Source organism: Scyliorhinus torazame, chromosome 4, assembly GCF_047496885.1.
Source record: "Scyliorhinus torazame isolate Kashiwa2021f chromosome 4, sScyTor2.1, whole genome shotgun sequence".
Lineage (NCBI taxonomy): Eukaryota > Metazoa > Chordata > Chondrichthyes > Carcharhiniformes > Scyliorhinidae > Scyliorhinus > Scyliorhinus torazame.
In genome coordinates this window covers 248,784,614-248,805,900 of record NC_092710.1, presented here as the reverse complement: position 1 = coordinate 248,805,900, position 21,287 = coordinate 248,784,614, and the positions used below count along the sequence as shown (strand labels likewise).

Below are 21,287 nucleotides of genomic sequence, written 5' to 3'. Positions count from 1 at the left end.
TTTTCTCAGAGCGAGGTGGGTTTCAGCCAGGCTGGGCTTCCGGTCTGCGCGAGGGTTGCAGTTCGGCCGCCCGGTTCCGCACGTCGAAGCTGCTGGAAGGTCCCCCGCCCACCCGCCGCTTCACTGAGAAACCAGCGCATCACACCCTCGAGCAGGATTCCACGGCCAGGTGGTAACCGGACCTTTCGCGGGACGTGCCTAACCGGAGGCCGGTGTTGATCCACAAAGGTGACAGACAAGAGTTGTTGGTATTTCACTTAAAAGGGGAAAAACCTGAAAGCAAGGCCCGCGCCGTCTGACAGACCGACTTTAAATAAACTACAGTCTGAAAATAGTTTCTCTGCCCACGGCATTGCCGATAAATAAATCTCGCTGTGTTTTATTTGCACCATTTACGCCAACTGAGTTCCAGTTAGATCGGATCCTTAATTATTCCTTTTAATAGCAACTGAAGTCTGGTTACTTGGATTTATATTTAGTCGTGCGTCTTCATCCAAGTGGCTATTAATGTGTTGACTCGAGCACTGCCACAACAACTGCGATTTTGTTTGATATGCAAACTTCCTTTTACTGGTAAAAATGCACCAGAAATGTTCATGGCAGTTGGACACAGGTTCCTTGAATTTCTTACCGTTTATGGGGTAAATGTATTAAACCATGCCACATTGTTTAAATTACATTTGAAAAGTCATGCTCCATTGAATTAACTTCTGGATGTTTTTGTTCCATAAACTTTTAAATTGCATATTGGAGCAAAGTAGAAGTCCAAAATTTAAGCATCCCTCCCGAACTCAATAAGATTTTGGTGTGATTTGACTTCTGCTGCTGGTTTAATCTAAGCAAAAAAATCCTAAAATAAGCATTGAAACCTGAAAAAGCATACCTTTTATCTCTTGTTTTCGGTAATGTATCTAATACTTTTACCTCTTAGAAGTCATATATGGCTTCAGTAAATTTGCCAGCACTTGACATGTTTGGCTATTGCAAGCCTAGTAGTGATCAATTACCATCCTACAGATCCCAGACTGCCTTTGAGCAACACCTGCAACTTCTTTTTTATTTACCCCAAGAGATTTAATAATTCTATATATATTTGTTTATAAAAACTGGTTAAACATGTTTTCCTTCTGGCAGTTTTGTATACTTGCACTTTCTGTGGCACAAATCAGCTCTATGAATGTTGTCAAAACATTGCATTAAATTCAAATAAATTGCATTTCTTAAGCCACAGCCACACGTCCATGTTAAGTGGGGCTGCTATCCCTCCGCATTTAAAAGACAATAGTCCTAGTTTCTCATGGAGATATTGAGAAGCTAGGCAATGTAACTTTCCATTTTATTACCCTAGGTATGTAGATAAAAATAGCCCTCATAGTTATTTTGCTCTGATAGTCTGAAAAATCTGTGATTTAAAATTCTCACTCATTTATTCTATTTGAGCTTAAGCTTGTCCTGTACACTGAATCTAAGTTTAAAAATGATGTACCAATCATCAGTCTTAAAGCTGTTTGTTATACTTGTGCATTATTGTAAAATTATTTATGCAGCATGTTAAATTGTCAGTGACAGATGCGGGTAAAGGACCCATTCTCCCGACGTAATGGTGAAATGACAAAGAAAAACAGAAGGCCTGAAAAGCATCAAGATGAAGATTCATCTGATGAAGTCTCAGGTGAGATAGAGTTTCTGTTTTTACAACAGTAATTTCTTTTGTGATGGGGAAGATTGTTCTTCTTGAATAAAATGGAACAGTAGACACAGCCGTACAAAATATAATGGAATTTTCATTATAAGCACTGGTACAATTTAAAAAGAAAACATGTTTCAGTAGCTATCAACATAAGAATTTTGCCAAATTATATTTTGTCTGGTCAATCCATACTTTGAAAATATGCTTCTACCATTCACTATACACATTTTCAGTTGTAACATTACAGTAATTGGAGTGCATTAATCCACTGTAATATCTATCAGTTGTTCATAGAACATTACAGCGCAGTACAGGCCCTTCGGCTCTCGATGTTGCGCCGACCTGTGAAACCACTCTAAAGCCCATCTACACTTCCCTTATCGTCCATATGTCTATCCAATGACCATTTGAATGCCCTTAGTGTTGGTGAGTCCACTGGCATTATGGTTATTGATTTATCCTGTTTAAAGGGCTACAGCAGTTGAAAATTTTCTTATTAAACTCATGTGGCACAATGATACATCTATAAAGTTCTTGTAATTGTGTTTTGGTTAATACAAAGGTTGTTTGATTATTGTTATTTAGGAGTGACTGAAATTGAAATAAAAACCGAAATTGATCAAAATATACAGCAGACTCCTCAGCATGTGTGAATTGAAAATTGCCCTGACTTGCTTATAAGCAAGGTGAAAATCATATGGTTGACTTCACTCTTTCCCAAAAATTGCTCTATATTCTCCTACCTGCGATGACCGTATGCTGATTTAAAAATATTTAATGATTTAACATGAGTATATATAACTAAGACAAATGTGAGTGGCAGAATTTCCTTTTGTGGCTGTGATGTCATCTAGCTGGATTTTCACTGGTTTATGAGATTGCAATCAGATTGGTTTAAACCAAACACTTTGCGGTCAATTAATTGAACCATTAATTAATAGGCATTTTGAAAATTTAGATGGACTGGTAGAAAAATAAGACCAATACCAACTCTTTGTAGCAAACACTTAACTGTGTAAAAGATCATCTTTAACTGTCGTGATTTCCATCACTACAACAGCTTGGTCTAAAAAAACAAGGATACACACATCAGAAATTTAGTGTTGGTATCTTGGTTAATCTTTCAGCAACTAAAATGTTCCTAATATCAGGAACACATTCGTTCCAGTTAATTATCCATCTAAATAGATTTTTGTTGTTTTACAATAGCTTTTCTGAGAGTAAACAAAAGTGTTCTCTTAACTTATAGAAAAAGTCAAAATAGTAAATGATTTCCAAGTTTTTTAAAAATGGAGATAAGATGGGAAAGTGGAGTTGAGGGTTATATCAGATCAGTCATGATCTCATTAAATGGTGGAGCAGACTGGGTATGCTGAATGGTCTTCTGCTCCTACGCCTTATGGTGATGTGCAATATTTAGATTTTCTTATATCCAATTGGAATATATGCATTTTGTTTTGCTCAGTTGCAAATTGAAATACCTGACACTTGTGGAAATAAATACTGCCCTGGGAGGGCTGTATGAACATCGAACATGGAACAGCACAGCACAGTACAGGCCCTTTAGCCCACGATGTTGCGCCGACCATTTATCCTAATCTAAGATCAACCTAACCTACACCCCTTCAATTTACTGCTGTCCATGTGCCTGTCTAAGAGTCGCTTAAATGTCCCTAATGACTCTGACTCCACCACCTCTGCTGGCAGTGCATTCCACACACCCACCACTCTCTGTGTAAAGAACCTACCTCTCCCGTATACCTTCCCCCAATCACTTTAAAATTATGTCCCCTCGTGACAGTCATTTCCACCCTGGGGAAAAGTCTCTGGCTATCCACTCCATCCATGCCTCTCGTCACCTTGTACACCTCTATCAAGTCACCTCTCTGCCTTCTTAGCTCCAGTGAGAAACTTCCTAGCTCCCTCAACCTTTCTTCATAAGACATGCCCTCCAGTCCAGGCAGCATCCTGGTAAATCTCCTCTACCCTCTCCAAAGCATCCACATCCTTCCTATAATGAGGCGACCAGAACTGGACACAATATTCCAAGTGTGGTCTAACTAGAGTTTTATAAAGCTGCAGCAAAACCTCGCGGCCCTTAAACTCAATCCCCCTGTTTAAAAAAAAATGTTTATTAAAGTTTTTTAACACAATTTTTCTCCCTTACAAACAATAACCCCCCCCCCGCCCCCCCATAACAAAAAAACCCGAGAAATCACGCAGAGCAAGATATATACATGGCAAAATGATATATTTACACAGCTTTGTACACTGCCCCTCACCCGTACGTGCCAGTTTCCCCAACCCTTCATGTTATCTCTTGCTCATCCACCCTCCCAGGCAGTCCCCCCCTCTTTCCCCCTACCCACCCCCCCCCCCCTCCCCTCAATCCTCAATCCCCCTGTTAATGAAAGCCAAGGGAAAGCCAACACACCATACGCCTTCATAACAACCCTATCAAACTGGGTGACAACTTTGTGGGATCTATGTACGTGGACCCCAAGACCCCTCTGTTCCTCCACACTTCCAAGAATCCTGTCTTTAACTCTATTTAGCATTTAAATTCGACCTTCCAAAATGAATCACTTCACATTTATCAAGGTTGAACTCCATCTGCCACTTCTCAGCCCAGCTCTGCATCCTGTCAATAGATTTTGTAACCTGTTGTAACCTGCAACAACCCTCAACACTATCTCCAACTCCACCAACCTTTGTGTCACGGCAAACTTACTAACCCACCCTTCCACTTCCTCATCCAAGTCATTTATAAAAACCACAAAGAGTGGAGGTCCCAGAAAAGATCCTTACGGGACACCACTGGTCACTGACCTCCAGGCGGAATACTTTCCATCTACTACCACTCGCTGTCTTCTTTCGGCCAGCCAATTCTGTTTCCAGACAGCCAAATTTCCCTGTATCCCATGCCCTCTAACTTTCTGAATGAGCCTACCATGGGGAACCTTATCAAATGCCTTACTGAAATCCATATACACCATATCCACTGCCTGACCTTCATCAATGTGTCTCGTCACATCCTCAAAGAATTCAATGAGGCTTGTGAGGCATGACCTGCCCCTCACAAAGCCATGCTGACTATCTTTAATCAAACTATGTTTTTCTAAATAATCATAAATCCTCTCTCTCAGAATCCGTTCCAATATTTTGCTCACCACAGACGTAAGACTGATGGGTCTGTAATTCCCAGGGATTTCACTATTCCCTTTCTTGAATACGGGAACAACATTCGCCTCCCTCCAATCATCCGGTACTGCTCCAGTGGAGAGTGAGGATGCAAAGATCATCACCAACGGTGCAGTAATCTCCTCCCTCGCTTCCTGTCATGACCATGGGTATTTCCTGTCAGGCCCAGGGGACTTTTCTATTCTGATGCTTTTCAAAATTTCCACATCCTCCTTAATATCAACTTGTTTGAGTCTATTAACCTTTCACACTGTTCTCATGGGCAACAAGGTCCCTCTCCCTAGTGAATACTGAAGCAAAGTGTTCATTTAGGGCCTCCCCCATCACTTCAGACTCTAGGCACAAGTTCCCTCCACTATCCCTGATCAGCCCTACTCTCACTCTGATCATCCTCTTATTTCTCACATAAGTGTAGAATGCATTGGGGTTTTCCATAATCCTTCCCGCCAGGACTTTTTCATGCCCCCTTCTAGCTCTCCTCAATCCATTTTTGAGTTCCTTAAAAATCAGAAGATGTATGAGTCAGAAGATTCAGTAGAGGCTTGTCTGTGCTGCTCCATGAAGTATGTACTTCAGGCCCAGTGCTTTGCCATGGAATAATGCAACCTAAAGATTGAGAGTTATTTGGCTATGTCATGCTCCCATATTAAACCGCTCATGGTGTAACTTTGGTACCAGCCCCAACCTCACACACGAGGTGGAGGTGCTCACCCTCCAGAGCACCTCACACCAGAACCCCTCCTCCATATCCTCTCCCAACTCTTCCTCCCACTTTGCCTTGATCCCTTCTAGCGGCGCCTTCTCCTCCAAAGTAACCCCATAAACCGCCGATACTACTCCCTTCTCCAGTCCCCCTGTCATCAGCACCTCCCCTAGCAATGTGGAAGCCGGCTCTACAGGGAAGTTCTGTATCTCCTTTCTGGCAAAGTCTCGAACGTGCGTGTATCTAAATACTTCCCCCTGCTCCAGCCCATACTTCGCTCCCAGCTCCTTCAATCCCACAAAACCACCCCAAAGAAACAAATCTTTTCGTGTCCTAATTCCTTTCTCCTCCCATCTCTGAAAATTTCCATCCCATTTCCCTGGCTCAAATCTATGGTTCAGATCAGCCTTGATTAATGCATTTATCCTTTGTTATATAACCACACCACTAACACATGCATACTTTTTACGATTGCCCATTTGTGATAAACTGTAATTATAAATTAAATAGTGTAGCTAATTTTTCCAAACTGGCCATTTCTAGTCCTTGTGCTCTGCCCATTAAGCCCATAAAGCCTAGGCAACTTAAGTTCTTTTTGTGCAATGTTACTATTCACCAGTTTGTAGTCTTCAAATTTTGATTGTGTGAAGTGAAGAACTGTTCTTGTTCATTGGTGATGGATGCATTCTGAATCATATCATATTTGCTTATTAAAATATATGCACATTAATAGCAATATTATATGTGGCCCATTGGCTCCATGAGGTGCCCCCAAACGATCCATACAAGATAAAATTATTGGGCATTGAAGGTGTCAGGACAGGTGGTGAAAGCAATTAATAGGGCCATAATGTACAAGAGCAAAAGGTTATGCTGAACTTACACAAGACACTAGTTAGACCCCGGGTGGAATATTGGGTACAGTTCTGGGCACCACACGATAGGAAGGATGTGAATGCATTGGAGAGAATGCAGAAGAGGTTTGAAAGGATGGTTCCAGGGGTGAGACATTTCGGTTATGAAGCTAGATTGGCACTGTTCTCCTTGCAGAGAAGAAGGCTGAGAGAGATTTGATAGAGATATTTAAAATCATGATGGGACTGGACAGAGTAGATAATGATCAAGAATGAGAGGGCAGCACGGTAGCATAGTGGTTAGCACTATGGCTTCACAGCGCCAGGGTCCCAGGTTCGATTCCCGGCACTGTCTGTGCGGAGTCTGCACGTTCTCCCTGTGTCTGCATGGGTTTCCTCCGGGTTCTGCGGTTTCCTCCCATAAGTCCCGAAAGACGTGCTGTTAGGTGAATTTGACACTCTGAATTCTCCCTCTGTGTACCCGAATAGGTGCCGGAATGTGGCGACTAGGGGCTTTTCACAGTAACTTAATTGCAGTGTTAATGTAAACCTACTTGTGACAAAGATTATTATTTTAAAAATTCTTATTACATTTAATGTGATTTGTAAAAGAAGCAAGTGCGATTAGTTTTTTCTCACAATGAGTGGCTCGGGTCTGGGTTGCGCTGCCTGGAAGTGTGGCGGAAGCATTCAAGAGCGCACTAGAGTATTACATAGAACATACACATACAGTGCAGAAGGAGGCCATTTGGCCCATTGAGTCTGCACCGACCCACTTAAGCCCTCACTTCCACCCCATCCCCCTAACTCAATAACCCCTTCTAACCTTTTTTGGTCACTAAGGGCAATTTATCATGGCCAATCTACCTAATCTGCACATCTTTGGACTGTGGGAGGAAACCGGAGCACCCGGAGGAAACCCATGCAGACACGGGGAGAACGTGCAGACTCCGCAGTGGGGAATCGATTATTTGAATAGAAACAATATGCATGGGTATGGGAAAAGGCAGGGGAATGGCACTAAGCCATAATGTTTGTTTGGAGAACTGCTGCAGACATGATGGAGCAAATAGCCTCCTGCCCCGTAATAATTCAGTGACTTACAAACCGATGCGTACTTGAATAAGACAAACCTGAGGTTTCTCCTGTGGAGAAACAAATTTATTGCCTTCTTTGTTATATTGCAAAACACAGTGGACAATGAAACACAAGAACATGAGAACTGGGAGCAAGAGTAGACCGTATGGCGTGTTGAGACGGCTTCATGATTCAATACAATTATAACTGATCTTGGGCTTCAACTCCATTTTCCCCATATCTTTTAATTCCCTGAGACACCAAAATATGCCTATTCCAGCCTTAAATATATTCAGTGATGGATCAGCCACAACCCTCCGAGTTAGAGGATTCCAAAGATTCTCAATCTTTTGAGTGAAAAAGTTTCTTCTCATCTCAGTCCAAAATTGATTGGCCCTTTATCCTGAAACTGTGCTCTTGGTTTTATATTCCTGACCAACAGAAATAATCTCTGTGTCTACCCTCTCAAGCCCCTTCAGAATGAGATATCTCTCAACATAGTACAACGACCTCATCCAGGGACCATTTAGTAAACCTTTGCTGTACAGTCACCAATGCAAGTATATCCTTTCTTAAACATGGAGACTAAAATTGCACACAGCATTCCAAATCTGTAATTCCAAAACCCTGCACAATGTAGCAAGGCCTCTTTATTCTTTGCTCCACTCCCCTTGCAATAAAGGCCAACGTGCCATTACCTTCCTAATTGCTTTCTTCATCTGCATGCTATCTTTCTGTGTTCCTTGTACGAGCACCCCAAAGCAGCTTTGAACATCAACACTTAACAAGTTTTGCACCCTAAAAAATATTCTGCTGTTCTATACTTATGACCAAAGTGAATAACCTCACACTTCCTACAATGTACTCCATCTGCATCACATCTTGTTGCCCAGTCACTTAAGCTTTCTTTGCTGCCTCTCTGCATGCTTCCTACAACTTACCTTCCCATATAGCTTGGTATCATCAAGAAACTTGTATCAAAGTCATTAATATAAGCTGTAAATATATGAAACCCCAACACTGATTCTTTTGGTGGTTCAGTATTCACTATCTGGCAACTTGAAAAGCCCCATTTATGTCCACGCTCTGCTGTCTGTCTATTAACCAATCCTCTATCAATGCCAAAATATTACCCACAACTCCATGTGTATTAAACTTTTGTGTGGCACTTTATCGAATGCCTTTTGCAAATCCAAGTGCATTGTTAAGACTTTCTTAATACATTCCAGCATTTTCCCAACAACTGATAGGCTAACTGGTCTGTAATTCACTGTTTTCTCTCTCTCCCTCCTTTCTTGAAAAAATGTGTAACATTTTTCAACTTCCAATCTTATGGGATTGTTCCTGAATTTAAGGAAGTTTGTAAAATCATAGCCAGCACATCCTTTATCTCTTTCAGAACCCGATCTGTGGGCCATCAGGTCTTGGGCATTTGTCAAATTTTAGTCTCTTAATTTTTCCAAAACGTTTTCTCTGTTAATATTAATTTCCTCAATCTTTTTATCCCCGAGGTTACTGTCTATTTCTGGTATGAAACTTATGTTTACTGTGAAGATAGACACAAAATATTTTTCCAATGCTTCTGCCATTTCATCATTCCCCTTGCTAATTTCTCCTGTCTCTGCTTCTAAGGGACTGTTACTTTAACTACTTCCATCATTTTTGTATGCAATCTATGTGCAATGAGACCTGGGTGTCCTCGTACACCAGTCACTGAAGATAAGCATGCAGGTACAGCAAGTGGTAAAGAAGATAAATGGTATGTTGGACTTCACTGTGAGAGGATTTGACTACAGAGGCAGGGCTGTCTTGCTGCAATTATACAGGACCTTGGTGAGGCCACGCCTGGAATATTGTGTGCCGTTTTGGTCTCCTTATCTGAGGAAGAATGTTCTTTAGAAGGAGTGCAGCAAAGGTTTACCAGACTGATTCCTGATGGTGGGACTGACGTATGAGGCGAAATTGAATTGATTAGGATTGTATTCACTGGAGTTCAGAACAATGAAGGGGGGATCTCATAGAAACCTATAAAATTCTTTTAAAAATGTTTTATTTTAATGCAAATTTATACATATTTTCAGCAAACCCCCCCCCCCTTACAGAAAAAAGGAAAACAAAGAACACGTAAATAAACATCTTACAACTACATCACAAATTCCCCCAAATACAAACCCCCCATTAAGCAATAATAAACACAGTAGAAAACACAAAGTACCCCCCTCCCCGCCAGGTTGCTGCTGCTGACCACCTCCTAACGCTCTGCTAGAAAGTCTAGGAACGGTTGCCACAGCCTGAAGAATCCTTGCACAGACCCTCTCAAGGCAAATTTTTTACCCTCTCCAATTTAATGAATCCTGCCATGTCGCTGATCCAGGCTTCCACACTTGGGGGCCTCGCATCTTTCCACTGTAGTAGAATCTTCCGCCGGGCTACCAGGGACGCAAAGGCCAGAATACCGGCTTCTTTCACCTCCTGCACACCCGGCTCGTCCGATACCCCAAATAGTGCTAACCCCCAGCTCGGCTTCGCAACCCCCCTCCAGAACCCATCCCGCACCGGGCACTCCCGAACATGTGGGCGTGATTTGCTGGGCTCCCTGAGCACCTCTCACACTTGTCTTCCACCCCAAAGAACCTGCTCAGCCTCACCCCTGTCATATGCGCTCTGTGAAGAACCTTAAATTGTATCAGGCTAAGCTTGGCGCAAGAGGAGGAAGAATTAACCCTATCCAGGGCGTCCGCCCACGCACCCTCGTCTATCTCCTCCCCAAGCTCCTCCCATTTACCCTTTAGCTCCTCCACCGAGGTCTTCTCCTCCTCCTGCATCTCCTGGTAGATCGCCGAGATCCTGCCTTCTCCAACCCACCCCCCCGAGAGCACCCTATCCTGGATCCTACGTGCTGGAAGCAGCAGGAACTGCCTCACCTGCTGTCTTACAAACGCCCCTACCTACATGTACCTGAAGGCATTTCTGGGGGGAAGCCCGAATATTTCCTCCAGCGCCCCAACGCTCGCAAACGTCCCATCTTAAAAACAGGTCCCCCATCCTTCTAATTCCTGCCCTGTGCCAGCTCAGGAACCCTCCATCCATTCTCCCTGGGACGAACCGTTGGTTCTCCCAGATCGGGGACCAAACCGACGCGTCTACCTCACCCCTGTGGCGTCTTCACTGCCCCCAAATTTTCAAAGTCGCTGCCACCACCGGACTCGTGGTGCACCTAGTCGGCGGGAGTGGCAGCAGTGTTGTCACCAGCGCTCCCAGACTCGTGCCCACAAAGGACGCCATCTCCAGCCTCTTCCATGCCGCCCCCTCCCCCTCCATTATCCACTTGCGTATCATCGCTACATTGGCAGCCCAGTAATACCCACACAGATTAGGTAACGCTAACCCTCCTCTGTCGCTACTCCGCTCCAGAAACACCCTTCTCACCCTCGGGGTCTTTTTCGCCCACACGAATCCCATGATGCTCCTGCTGACCAGCTTGAAAAAGGCCTTAGATTTCAGGATGGGGAGGCACTGGAATACAAAAAGGAACCTCTGGAGCACCGTCATTTTCACCGACTGCACCCTACCCGCCAGGGAGAGTGGCAGCATATCCCACCTTTTAAACTCCTCCTCCATCTGCTCCACCAGTCGCGTCAAGTTGAGCTTGTGTAGGGCCCCCCAGCTCCTGGCCACCTGGATCCCCAGGTACCGAAAACTCCTTTCCGCCCTCTTCAATGGAAACTCGTCTATCCCCCTTCCCTGGTTCCCTGGGTGTACCACAAAGAGCTCACTCTTCCCCACGTTGAGCTTATACCCAGAAAAGTCCCCAAACTCCCTGAGGATCCGCATCACCTCTGGCATCCCCCCCCACTGGGTCAGTAACAGGTCATCGGCATACAACGATACCCGGTGTGCCCCCCCCCCCCCCCCCCGGGACCAGCCCACTCCAGTTCCTGGACTCCCTTAGAGCCATAGCCAAAGGCAAATAGCAAGGGGGATAGGGGGCACCCCTGCCTCGTCCCCCGGTACAGCCGAAGGTATTCCGACCTCCTCCAATTCGTGGCCTTACTCTCCACCGAGGCTTCGTAAAGTAGCCTAACCCAACTAATGAACCCCTCCCCAAACCCAAACCTCCTCAACACTTCCCAAAGGTACCCCCTCTCCACCCTATCGAAGGCCTTCTCCCCGTCCATCACCGCCACTATCTCCGATTCCCCCTCCACTGCAGGCATCATGATTACGTTAAGGAGCCTCCGCACATTGGTATTCAGCTGCCTTCCCTTCACAAAACCCGTCTGGTCCTCATGAATCACCCCCGGGACACAGTCCTCAATTCTGGTAGCCAACACCTTCGCTAACAGCTTCGCGTCCATGTTGAGGAGTGAGATTGGCCTGTACAACCCACACTGTAAAGGGTCCTTGTCCCGCTTCAAGATCAGCGAGATCAGCGCCCTGGACATCGTCGGGGGTAGGCCACCCTCCCTCGCCTCATTGAAAGTCCTCACTAATAGAGTGCCCAGCAGGTCCATGTACTTACAGTAAAATTCCACCGGGAACCTATCTGGCCCCGGTGCCTTCACCGCCTGCATACTCCCCAGCCCCTTAGTCAGCTCCTTCAGCCCTGGAGGAGCTCCAAGCCCAGCCACCTGCTCCTCCTCCACCCTCGGGAACCTCAGCCCATCCAAAAATCAACGCATCCCCCATCCTCCGTCGGGGGCTCAAACCTATACAGCCCCTCATAGAAGTCTCTAAATACCCCATTTATTCCCACGACACACCACACCGTGTTCCCCCTTTAATCCCTAACTCCCCAATCTCCCTCGTTGCCTCCCGCTTCCGAAGCTGGTGTGCCAACATCCGGCTAGCCTTTTCCCCGTACTCGTACACCGCCCCTTGCGCTTTCCTCCACTGCACCTCTGCCTTCTTGGTGGTCAACAGGTCGAACTCTGCCTGGAGGCTTCATCACTCCTTGAGTAGTCCCTCTTCGGGGAACTCTGCATACCTCCTATCCACCCTTAAAATCTCCCACACCAAACTCTCCCTTTCCTCTCCTTCCTCTCATTGTGGGCCCTTGTGGAGATTAGCTCTCCCCTAATCACCGCCTTCAGCGCCTCCCAGACCACCCCCACCTGCACCTCCCCATTATCGTTAGCCTCTAGATAGCTTTCAATGCACCCCCCGGATCCGCCCGCTCACCTCATCCGCCAGCAAGCCCACATCCAGGTGCCACAGCGGGCGTTGGTCCGTCTCCTCCCCTAGCTCCAGCTCCACCCAATGCGGGGCATGGTTTGAAATGGCTATGGCTGAATACTCCGTGTCCTCCATCCTCGGGATTAGTGCCCTGCTCATAACGAAGAAGTCTATTCGGGAGTAGGCTTTATGGACGTTCCCCCCCCCCCCCCCCCCGCCCAAGCTCCCTGCCTCCAGGTCCGGAATACGGCCCAACATGCATTGCATAAATCCGGCATCGTCCCAGTTCGGGGCACATACATTCACTAATACCACCTGCACCCCCTGCAGCTTACCCGTCACCATCACATTCCTGGGCTTTAGAGTGGTTTCACAGGTCAGCGCAACATCGAGAGCCGAAGGGCCTGTACTGCGCTGTAATGTTCTATGTTCTACCTCCATTGTCTGCCCATGATGTTCAGCGCCTCAAACGACACCCGCTTCCCCACCAAAATCGCCACCCCTCGATTCTTTGCGTCCAACCCTGAGTGGAAAACCTGCCCTACCCACCCCTTTCTCAGCCTAAACTGATCTGCCACCCTCAAATGCGTCTCCTGGAGCATAACCACATCTGCCTTCAGTCCCTTCAGGTGCGCGAACACACGGGCCCTCTTAACCGGCCCGTTCAGGCCTCTCACATTCCAAGTTATCAGGCCCCCCCCCCCCCCCCCCCCCCCGCCGCCAATTAGCCATCCCCTTTTCTAGGCCAGCCACGTGCCCGCGCCTCCCGCACTCTCCATTCCCCTCAGAGGCAGACCCCCGCCCCGACTCTCTCTCCAAGCTCCAGCTCCCCTTTGGCCAATGCAGCAGCAACCCAGTTCACCCCCGCCTTCCCCCAGCTAGGTCCCCCCCTAGCTGCGTGCTCTTCCCCCCCCCCCCCCCCCATAGCACTCCCGTAAGTCAGCTGACTCCTGCTGACCCCGGCCACTCCCGCCACTCCATTGACGCCCCAGTGTGGTAGTCTTTACCCTCCCCCCCCCCCCCTCCTGTCCATCAGCGGGCACTCCTCTCCAAGGGCAGGCGCCCTTCCCCCGTGGCCCCGCCCCCTTCCTTCCCTAGCACGGGAAAAAGCCCGCGCTTTCCATCAAACCGGCCCCGCCCTCTCTGGCGCAGCTTCCCTTTGCAACCTAATCCCAGCTCCCCCACCTCGGGCCTCCCCCCCCCTTCCAAACGGGGCCCCGTCTTTCCAACCACCGACGCCCACACTCTTTCAAACCCACTTCGAACCACTTCACCCTACCCCACCCAGCACCCAAGGAAACAATACAGAACAGAACATCCCCCAAAGCACAGTCACCACAGTAGCCCCCCCCGCGACATCCCCTCATAACCAACCCTCAGTCCGGCCTCGGTAAAGGTCCACGCCTCCTCCAGCGTCTCAAAATAATGGTGCTGGTCCATAAACGTGACCCACAGTCGCGCCGGCTGCAGCATCCCAAATTTCACCCCCTTTCGATGCAGAACCGTCTTAGCCCGATTGTACACGGCCCTCTTCTTGGCCACCTCCGTGCTCCAGTCCTGGTATATACGGACCTCTGCATTCTCCCACCTGCTGCTCCGCTCCTTTTTTGCCCATCTTAGGCCACCAAGTGGTGAAACAGCACCAATACCGCCCGTGGCGGCTCGTTAGACTTGAGCCTCATCGCCAGGCCCCATCCTGCTCCAGGGGCCTCGGGAAGGCACCCGCGCCCATCAACGTGTTCAGCATCGTGACCACATATGCTCCAGCATTCGACCCATCCACTCCCTCCGGGAGATCCAGAATCCGCAGATTCTTCATCCTCGACCGATTCTCCATGTGCTTGAACCTCTCCTGCCATTTCTTATGCAGCGCCTCGTGCTACCTTCACCGCCAGGCCCAATATCTCGTCCTCATTCTCCGAGGCCTTCTGCCGAACCTCCCGGATTGCCGCCCTTTGGGTCTTCTGGGTCGCGACCAGCTTGTCGATCGAAGCCTTCATCGGCTCCAGCAGCTTTGCTTTCAATTCCGTGAAGCAGCGCTTGAGAAACTCCTGCTGTTCCTGCGATGACTGCGCCCACGCTGCCTGGTCTCCACCTTGGTTTTCCTCCCTCGCACTTTTCACTGCACCAAAATTACTTTTTTCACCACTCCACTCCTAGTCCAATCCATTCAGTGCCTGGGAAATCGTACTGTCACCTTCCCACACTGGGAACCGTTGAATAAATGCCGCTGGGGCCCCTAAAATGAGCCCAAAAGTCAGTTTCTGGTGGGAGCTTAAAATATTGTAACTGCAGTTGAAATACAAGGTTGCATTGTTCAGTTAAGGTCAGCTTGGCGGTGAAACCTTACATCAGCCTCTCAGCTAATGTAATCAGCCGAACGTGCAACGTAGCTCAGCATAGCTGCAACCGGAAGTCAGAAACCTATAAAATTCTAACAGGACGAGACAGGGTAGATGCTCCCGCAGTGGTGGGTATGTACAGACCAGGAGTCCCAGTCTGAGAATATGTGGTCGACCATTTAGGACAGATGCAGAGAAAGTTCTTCACCCAGAGAGTGGTGAGACTGTGGAATTCACTACCACAGGAAGTAGTTGAAGTCAAAGCATTGCATGTTTTCAAGAAGCAGTTAGATATAGCACTTGGGGCAAATGGGACCAAAGGATATGAGGGAAAGTGGGATTAGGCTATTGAGTTGGATGATCAGCCATGACCATTTAAAAAAAAATTTTAGAGAACCCAATTCATTTTTTCCAATTAAGGGGAAATTTAGCGTTGCCAATCCACCTACCCTGCACATCTTTGGGCTGTGGAGGCAAAACACACGCAAACGGGGAGAAAGTGCAAACTCTACAGAGACAGTGACCCAGAGCCGGGATCGAACCTGGGACCTCGGTGCCGTGAGGCAGAAGTGCTAACCACAGCGCCACCGTGCTGCCCATCAGCCATGATCATAATGAATGGCAGAGCAGGCTCGAAGGACCAAATGGCCTCCTCCTGCTCCTATTTTCTGTGTTTCTATGTACTTATATTTCTGCTCGTTTACTTTCAAATTCTTTTTTTCTCTTTTTATTGACTGCTGGCCTTCTACTGGCTTCACAAACACTCCCAGTCCTCATATTTGCTACTGTTTTTTGCAACATTGTAAGCCCCTTCTAATAACCTAATACTATCCTTGAGTTGATGAGTGAACTTCGGTGGGTTTTTCTTCCTGAGTTTTTGCTTTTTAATGAAATGTTTTTTTGCTTAAAATGTTGATTTGTTTCCTTAAATCTTTCCCACTGTTTATTTACCTTCATACCTTTTAATCAATTTGCCCAATTAACCGGAGCCAGTTCTCCCATCATACCTGAGTAATTGTCTTTGGCTTCTTTAAACTTAAGATTCTTGTTTGTGATTGGAGTATGTCACTTTCAAACTTGACCAGGAATTCAATGGTATTAGGACCACTATTTCTTAGTGGATCTTTTACTATGACATTACTAATTAAGTCTGCTTCATTGCACAATATTGTATCTAAAATAGCTTTGTCCCTAGTCGGCTCCAAGATACTGTCACAAAAATATTCTACAAGTTCACCCTCTCGACCACTCTTGCCAATTTGATTGTCCCAGTCTATGAAGATTAAAATACCCCACAATTATTACTTTTCCTTTGTTACAAACTCCAATAATTCCTTGATTAATGCTTTGCCCAGTGGTATAACTACCTTTAGGCCTATAAGAGTTTTATCAGTGTTTTCTGACTCTTGTTATTCCTAATTCCCACCCATACTAATTCTACTTCATGATCTTCAAAGGCCAGATACTTTTCCCACTAATGTTCTTATATCATCCTTCTCCTTTGCCATTCTGTCTGTCTTTCTGAAATATTGTGTACCCAGGAGTACTTATTTGTATTATTTTTGATTTTCCATATATATAATAATATACACATGTATATTTATTTTTATTGCAGACATAAATTGAAACTATAATAACTTTGATTTGTATCACAGCTGTCCTGTCAGCCATGGTTGTGATTATTACAAAGAAAGTGTAGGATCTCTTATTTTTCAAATAAGAGACGAGGGTCCAGTGGTAGTGCGAGATTGAGTTTTATTGCAAAAATCAAGAATGCAAAATTAAAGAAGCAAAGCCCAGCAGGGCATAAGGAAGAAAAACAACTGGAAAGAGAACAAAGAGAGAGAGATAAATAAATGTTGACCCAGGGCCTTTTACCTGCGCTTTCTGGTACCGCCCCCTCTCTGCCCCTAATTGGCTTACAAGTTTTGAATTGTGACTTCTGAATGGTGCTCTGTATTATAACTCACATTGATATCTGACTTATTAGCTGTACTCCCTTTTGCAGTCTAGCTGAGAGGCTGATGTAAGGTTTCACCGCCAAGCTGACCTTAACTGAACAATGCAAGCTTGTATTTCAACTGCAGTTACAATATTTTAAAACTTGGATTTTAACTATTTCCCTACAATCTCCCCCTTTGATTCTTCTAAAAATTCAAAGAGAATGAATCAATAAAAGTGAGTAAGCAGGAAATAGCGAGAGGAACACATTCCCAGATGCTTTTGATGGTCCCTTTGTTTAGGAACAGCCTTCAACACTGGAATGGGCAAGCCTATAGTGTTACATGCCTTTAAATATAGGAAGCACGCTTATTAGGCAAAAGGGGATGACGGGTAGTCTTTAAAAAAAAATTTAGAATACCCAATTCATTTTTTCGAATTAACAGGTAATTTAGCGTGGCCAGTCCACCTACCCTGCACATCTTTGGGTTGTGGGGGCGAAACCCATGCTAACACTGGGAGAATGTGCAAACTCCACACAGACAGCGACCCAGAGCCGGGATCGAACCTGGGACCTCGGGCTGTGAGGCAGGAGTGCTAACCACTGTGCCACCATGCTGCCCTGATGACGGGCTGTCTTGAAAGGCACAGCTTTAGGATTTCGGTTAGCTATTTAAAGCAACACTTAATAAGCATAAAAACACAATACACAATGTGAACGAAAATGAAAAATAAGATCAAGCCCTGAACTACAGAGGTTCCCATTGAGCCCAGCCATCTAGATGCCCAGCTCCACAAGGTGTTGGCTGACGCTTGTTTGAGTTTCTTTTTCTCCGTTTGGATGTGTTCCGCCAAATTAGTAATTTCCTCTGAGTTGTCTGGAATATAGGTGCAGCACGCTTCCCCGATCAGGGTGCAAGTTCCACCCTTTTCAACAAGAACATAGTCCAGAGCCATTAGGTACAAATGGCAACTATTTCTGCATTGATTTTATCGAGGACTTCAGCGATGTCATTACTGTATTTTCCAATACAGATGTTAATAGACTCTCTTGCCAGCTTAGCGGTCCCATAAAAAGGGATCAGAATAGAGAAGAATCTTTCCGCCTCCGTAATAGCACACTTCAACCGAGATGCATTGAGAGAGGGTGAAAGGCAAATAAATGGACAATATACCCCAAATAGCAAGATCCTGTCCAGGAGAGTGGTAGCCAGGGATAGGCCCTGTGGCCACAAATAAAGTAAGTATCATTACAAGAGGCGAAGCCAGACACTACTTCGGGATACCAGCTCTCTGAAAAGTTGCTTCCGCCGGTCTTGTTGTGAAGACTTGTCAAAAGGAAGGCATCGTTGGCATATGTACAGGACATGTAAAGGAAGGTGTTACCATTTGGCTCCTTGGGAACCTGTTTAAGCTCTGCATAGCTGGACTGGCTGATCAAGGGAAAACTAGGAATGCAAAAACTAAAAATGCAAACAACGGATACAACAATATGGTCAAACATTTTGGCAAAACAAAATTGTTGAATTGTCCTTTCAAAAGATAGGAGTAAAAATAGTCTTTTTAATCACGGTGTGCTCATTTAACATGAGATGCATGAATCCAAGCTTTATTTCCCTGGACATTAACAGCTGCTTGGGCGGTCAGGAGAACTTGATAGGGTCCTTCCCACATAGCATCTAGGGGTTCTTTGTGTACTTTCTTCACGTAAACCCAAACACTGGGGACGATGTCGAGTCCTCCTTCTGGCGGGTCTCCCCAGGCTGCCGATACCTGTTGGGAAGCAGAACTAATAGCATTTGTTAGATTCTGATAGTATTCTAATAAGGCATCAGTCATTAAGTGACAATTATTGTTCCTGGTAGGGACATGGGCCTCCCTGTTATGATTTCAAGCGGACTCAGACATAGTTCTGTTGGGGGTTGCCCTAATACTGCACAGGATTATTGGTAATGCCTGGGACCAAGGCATTCCATCCTGTTGGTGTTTGGCAAGTTGCTGTTTCAGAGTTCTGTTCATTCTTTCCACTTACCCTGAGGACTGTGGATGATAAGGACAATATAAGTCCCAGGTGATGTTAAGTAGTCTACAGACACCTTTGCAGACAGCATTCGTAAAGTGCGTTCTTTGGTCAGAGGCAATGCTGATTGGGACTCCTCAGCAGGGAATGTAATCCTGACAAGAGAACTTGGCCGCGTGATTAGCTGTGGCCTTTTTAGTCGGAACGGCTTTCACCCACCTTGAGAACTTGTCAGCCACCCCGAGAACGTTGGTGTATCCTTGAGATGGAGGAAGTGAGATATGGTCGACCTGCAAATGCTGGAATAGTCCCGTTGGAGCATGAGACCTCAGTTGGCGCATAACCGTGACAGGTCCAGGATTGTTCTTCTGGTAGCCATCTGCTACCAACTGGGCGTGTTTCTTGAATCCTCGACCTCCAGTTTTTCTGGAACCGTACTGTCATCTGTTGTGAGGCCATGTGCCCCCATGAATGGATCTGTTGGACTAATTGGGCGTCAGTGCTTGTGGTGCGACTGGCGGGTTATATCTTTGTCTCCAGATGCCTTCATCATCTAGCTTCATTCCTGCTTCAATCAATTTCTACTTTTCCTCTCAAGTAGTCGCCTTGCATTGTCTGTAGGTCTCGAGTTAGAATGATTGCTCCCAGTCTGCGTGTTTGTGCTGGTCCCGCTGGAGGAGCGCATTGTAAGGAGGCCTCTTTGGCTGCCTTGTCGGCAGGGTGTTTCCTTGTGCTTGGGTGGTATTTTCCTTTGTAGGGCCCTACACTTCAAAATGGACACTTGACGTGGTAGTTGTATGGCCTGTAGTAAGTCTCGTACCCTCCTTCCCATTTCAGATAGGTGTACCTGCTGCGGTGAGAAATCCTCTTCTCTGCCACAACTGGCCAAAGTTCTGAGCAACTCCAAAGCTGTACCTTGAATCTATACAGATGTTAGCTGCCTGTCCTTTTGCTAGCCGGCATGCCTCCGTCAGAGCCCGTAACTCAGCCTTTTGGGTGACGTCCCTGAGGGCAGTCAGCCCTTTGCCACATTCTCGTGTAGGCTTGTGATTGCCCATCTTGCTTTTCGGATGCCATTGTCAACAAAGGAGGAGCCGTCTGTAAATAGGATCAGGTCTGGGTTGTGCAATAGCTCCTTTGCTGCCAAGCCTGATTCCTCCATTTCGTTCAAGATCTCCACACAGTCATGCCCCTCTCCTCCCCTTTCTTGCTCCTCGGAAAGCGGGAACATAGATGATGGGTTTACTGGGCTAGCACAGATAATGTGGAGATTGGGGGCTTCCAGGATTGCTGACCATTTGGCTGCAGTCACCTGTGATACTCTGTTCATAGACAACAGAATGTGTCTGGCGTGGGGGTACTTGACAGTTAACTTCTGGTCTAGAACTAGACCCGCAGTAGCCATTACAGCCCAACACATGGGCTCCATGGCTCTCACGCAACTTCCCCATCCGAGGGCTACTGTGTCCAGTTTTCCCAAATAGTGTCCAATGGGTTTCTGTTGATCCACATCTTCTTGTGCCAGTATTGCTGTCATGCATTCTTCTTTCTCATGGACAAACAAGGTAAATGGCCTTCCATTGTCGGGGATTCCTAGAGCCGGTGTCGAACACAGGGCGCTGGATTCTCCGTTATTGGGACTATGACCCCCATTGCCGGCGTCAGAACTGTGGACTTTTACACCAGAAATACTGGCATGAAAGGGCCACATATTCCTAGAGCTGCAGGGGGCTAGCAGGGATCCGGCGTAGATCTAACAGCTTTTGCTACAGATCCGGGCCATCGCACATCCGGGTCGGGGACCGCGCATGCGTAAGGTGGCGGCCTTCAGCGGCCGCGCAGTGCTCCATGGCGGACCCGGACCGTGGAGCTGGACCATGAAAATAACGCCCCGATCGGCCGCGTGCCCGACTCTGACCGCCCGCACAAACATTGCCCGGCCGAGCATAAGGCCCCCCCTGCCCTTCGATCAGCCCCCGACCAGGGCGGCCACGGACTGAGTCCGCAGCCACCACGCGTGTATCACGACTGGCTGGACCATATTAGAACCACACCGTCGGCACTTCGGTCGGTCGGGGGCGGAAAATGGTGGAGCGGACCTCTATCAATGGACCTCCATCGATGGCCCCAGGTAGGTGCTGGGCGGCGCGGTGTGCTCTCCAAGTACACCGCCTTTTAGGCCCCACAGAATCGGGGAATTCGGGCCTCTAGCTCTTCTTCCGTTAGGGCAATGACTTCTTTAGATTTTTCCCGTCAAAAGGTTATTCAATGATTGAGCCTGCTC

The 21,287-nt window shown here is 46.8% G+C and overlaps 1 protein-coding gene across 10 annotated transcripts in view; it reads left to right on the top strand.

The window, feature by feature from the left end:
• The first annotated feature begins 45 nt into the window (after window positions 1-45).
• The window catches only part of usp45 (ubiquitin specific peptidase 45), a 362,553-nt gene continuing 341,311 nt past the window's right edge, over window positions 46-21,287 (top strand). For 3 of the 10 annotated variants that reach the window (XM_072499602.1, XM_072499600.1, XM_072499601.1), the window contains exons 1-2: window positions 48-228; window positions 1,564-1,672. In XM_072499602.1, the coding sequence (XP_072355703.1) occupies window positions 1,570-1,672 (103 nt within the window). In that variant the 5' untranslated portion in view covers window positions 48-228; window positions 1,564-1,569. Of the gene's footprint in view, window positions 229-1,563; window positions 1,673-21,287 lie in introns of all 10 variants that reach the window. The other 7 variants (XR_011940756.1, XR_011940757.1, XM_072499597.1 and 4 more) reach the window with 4 other exon arrangements.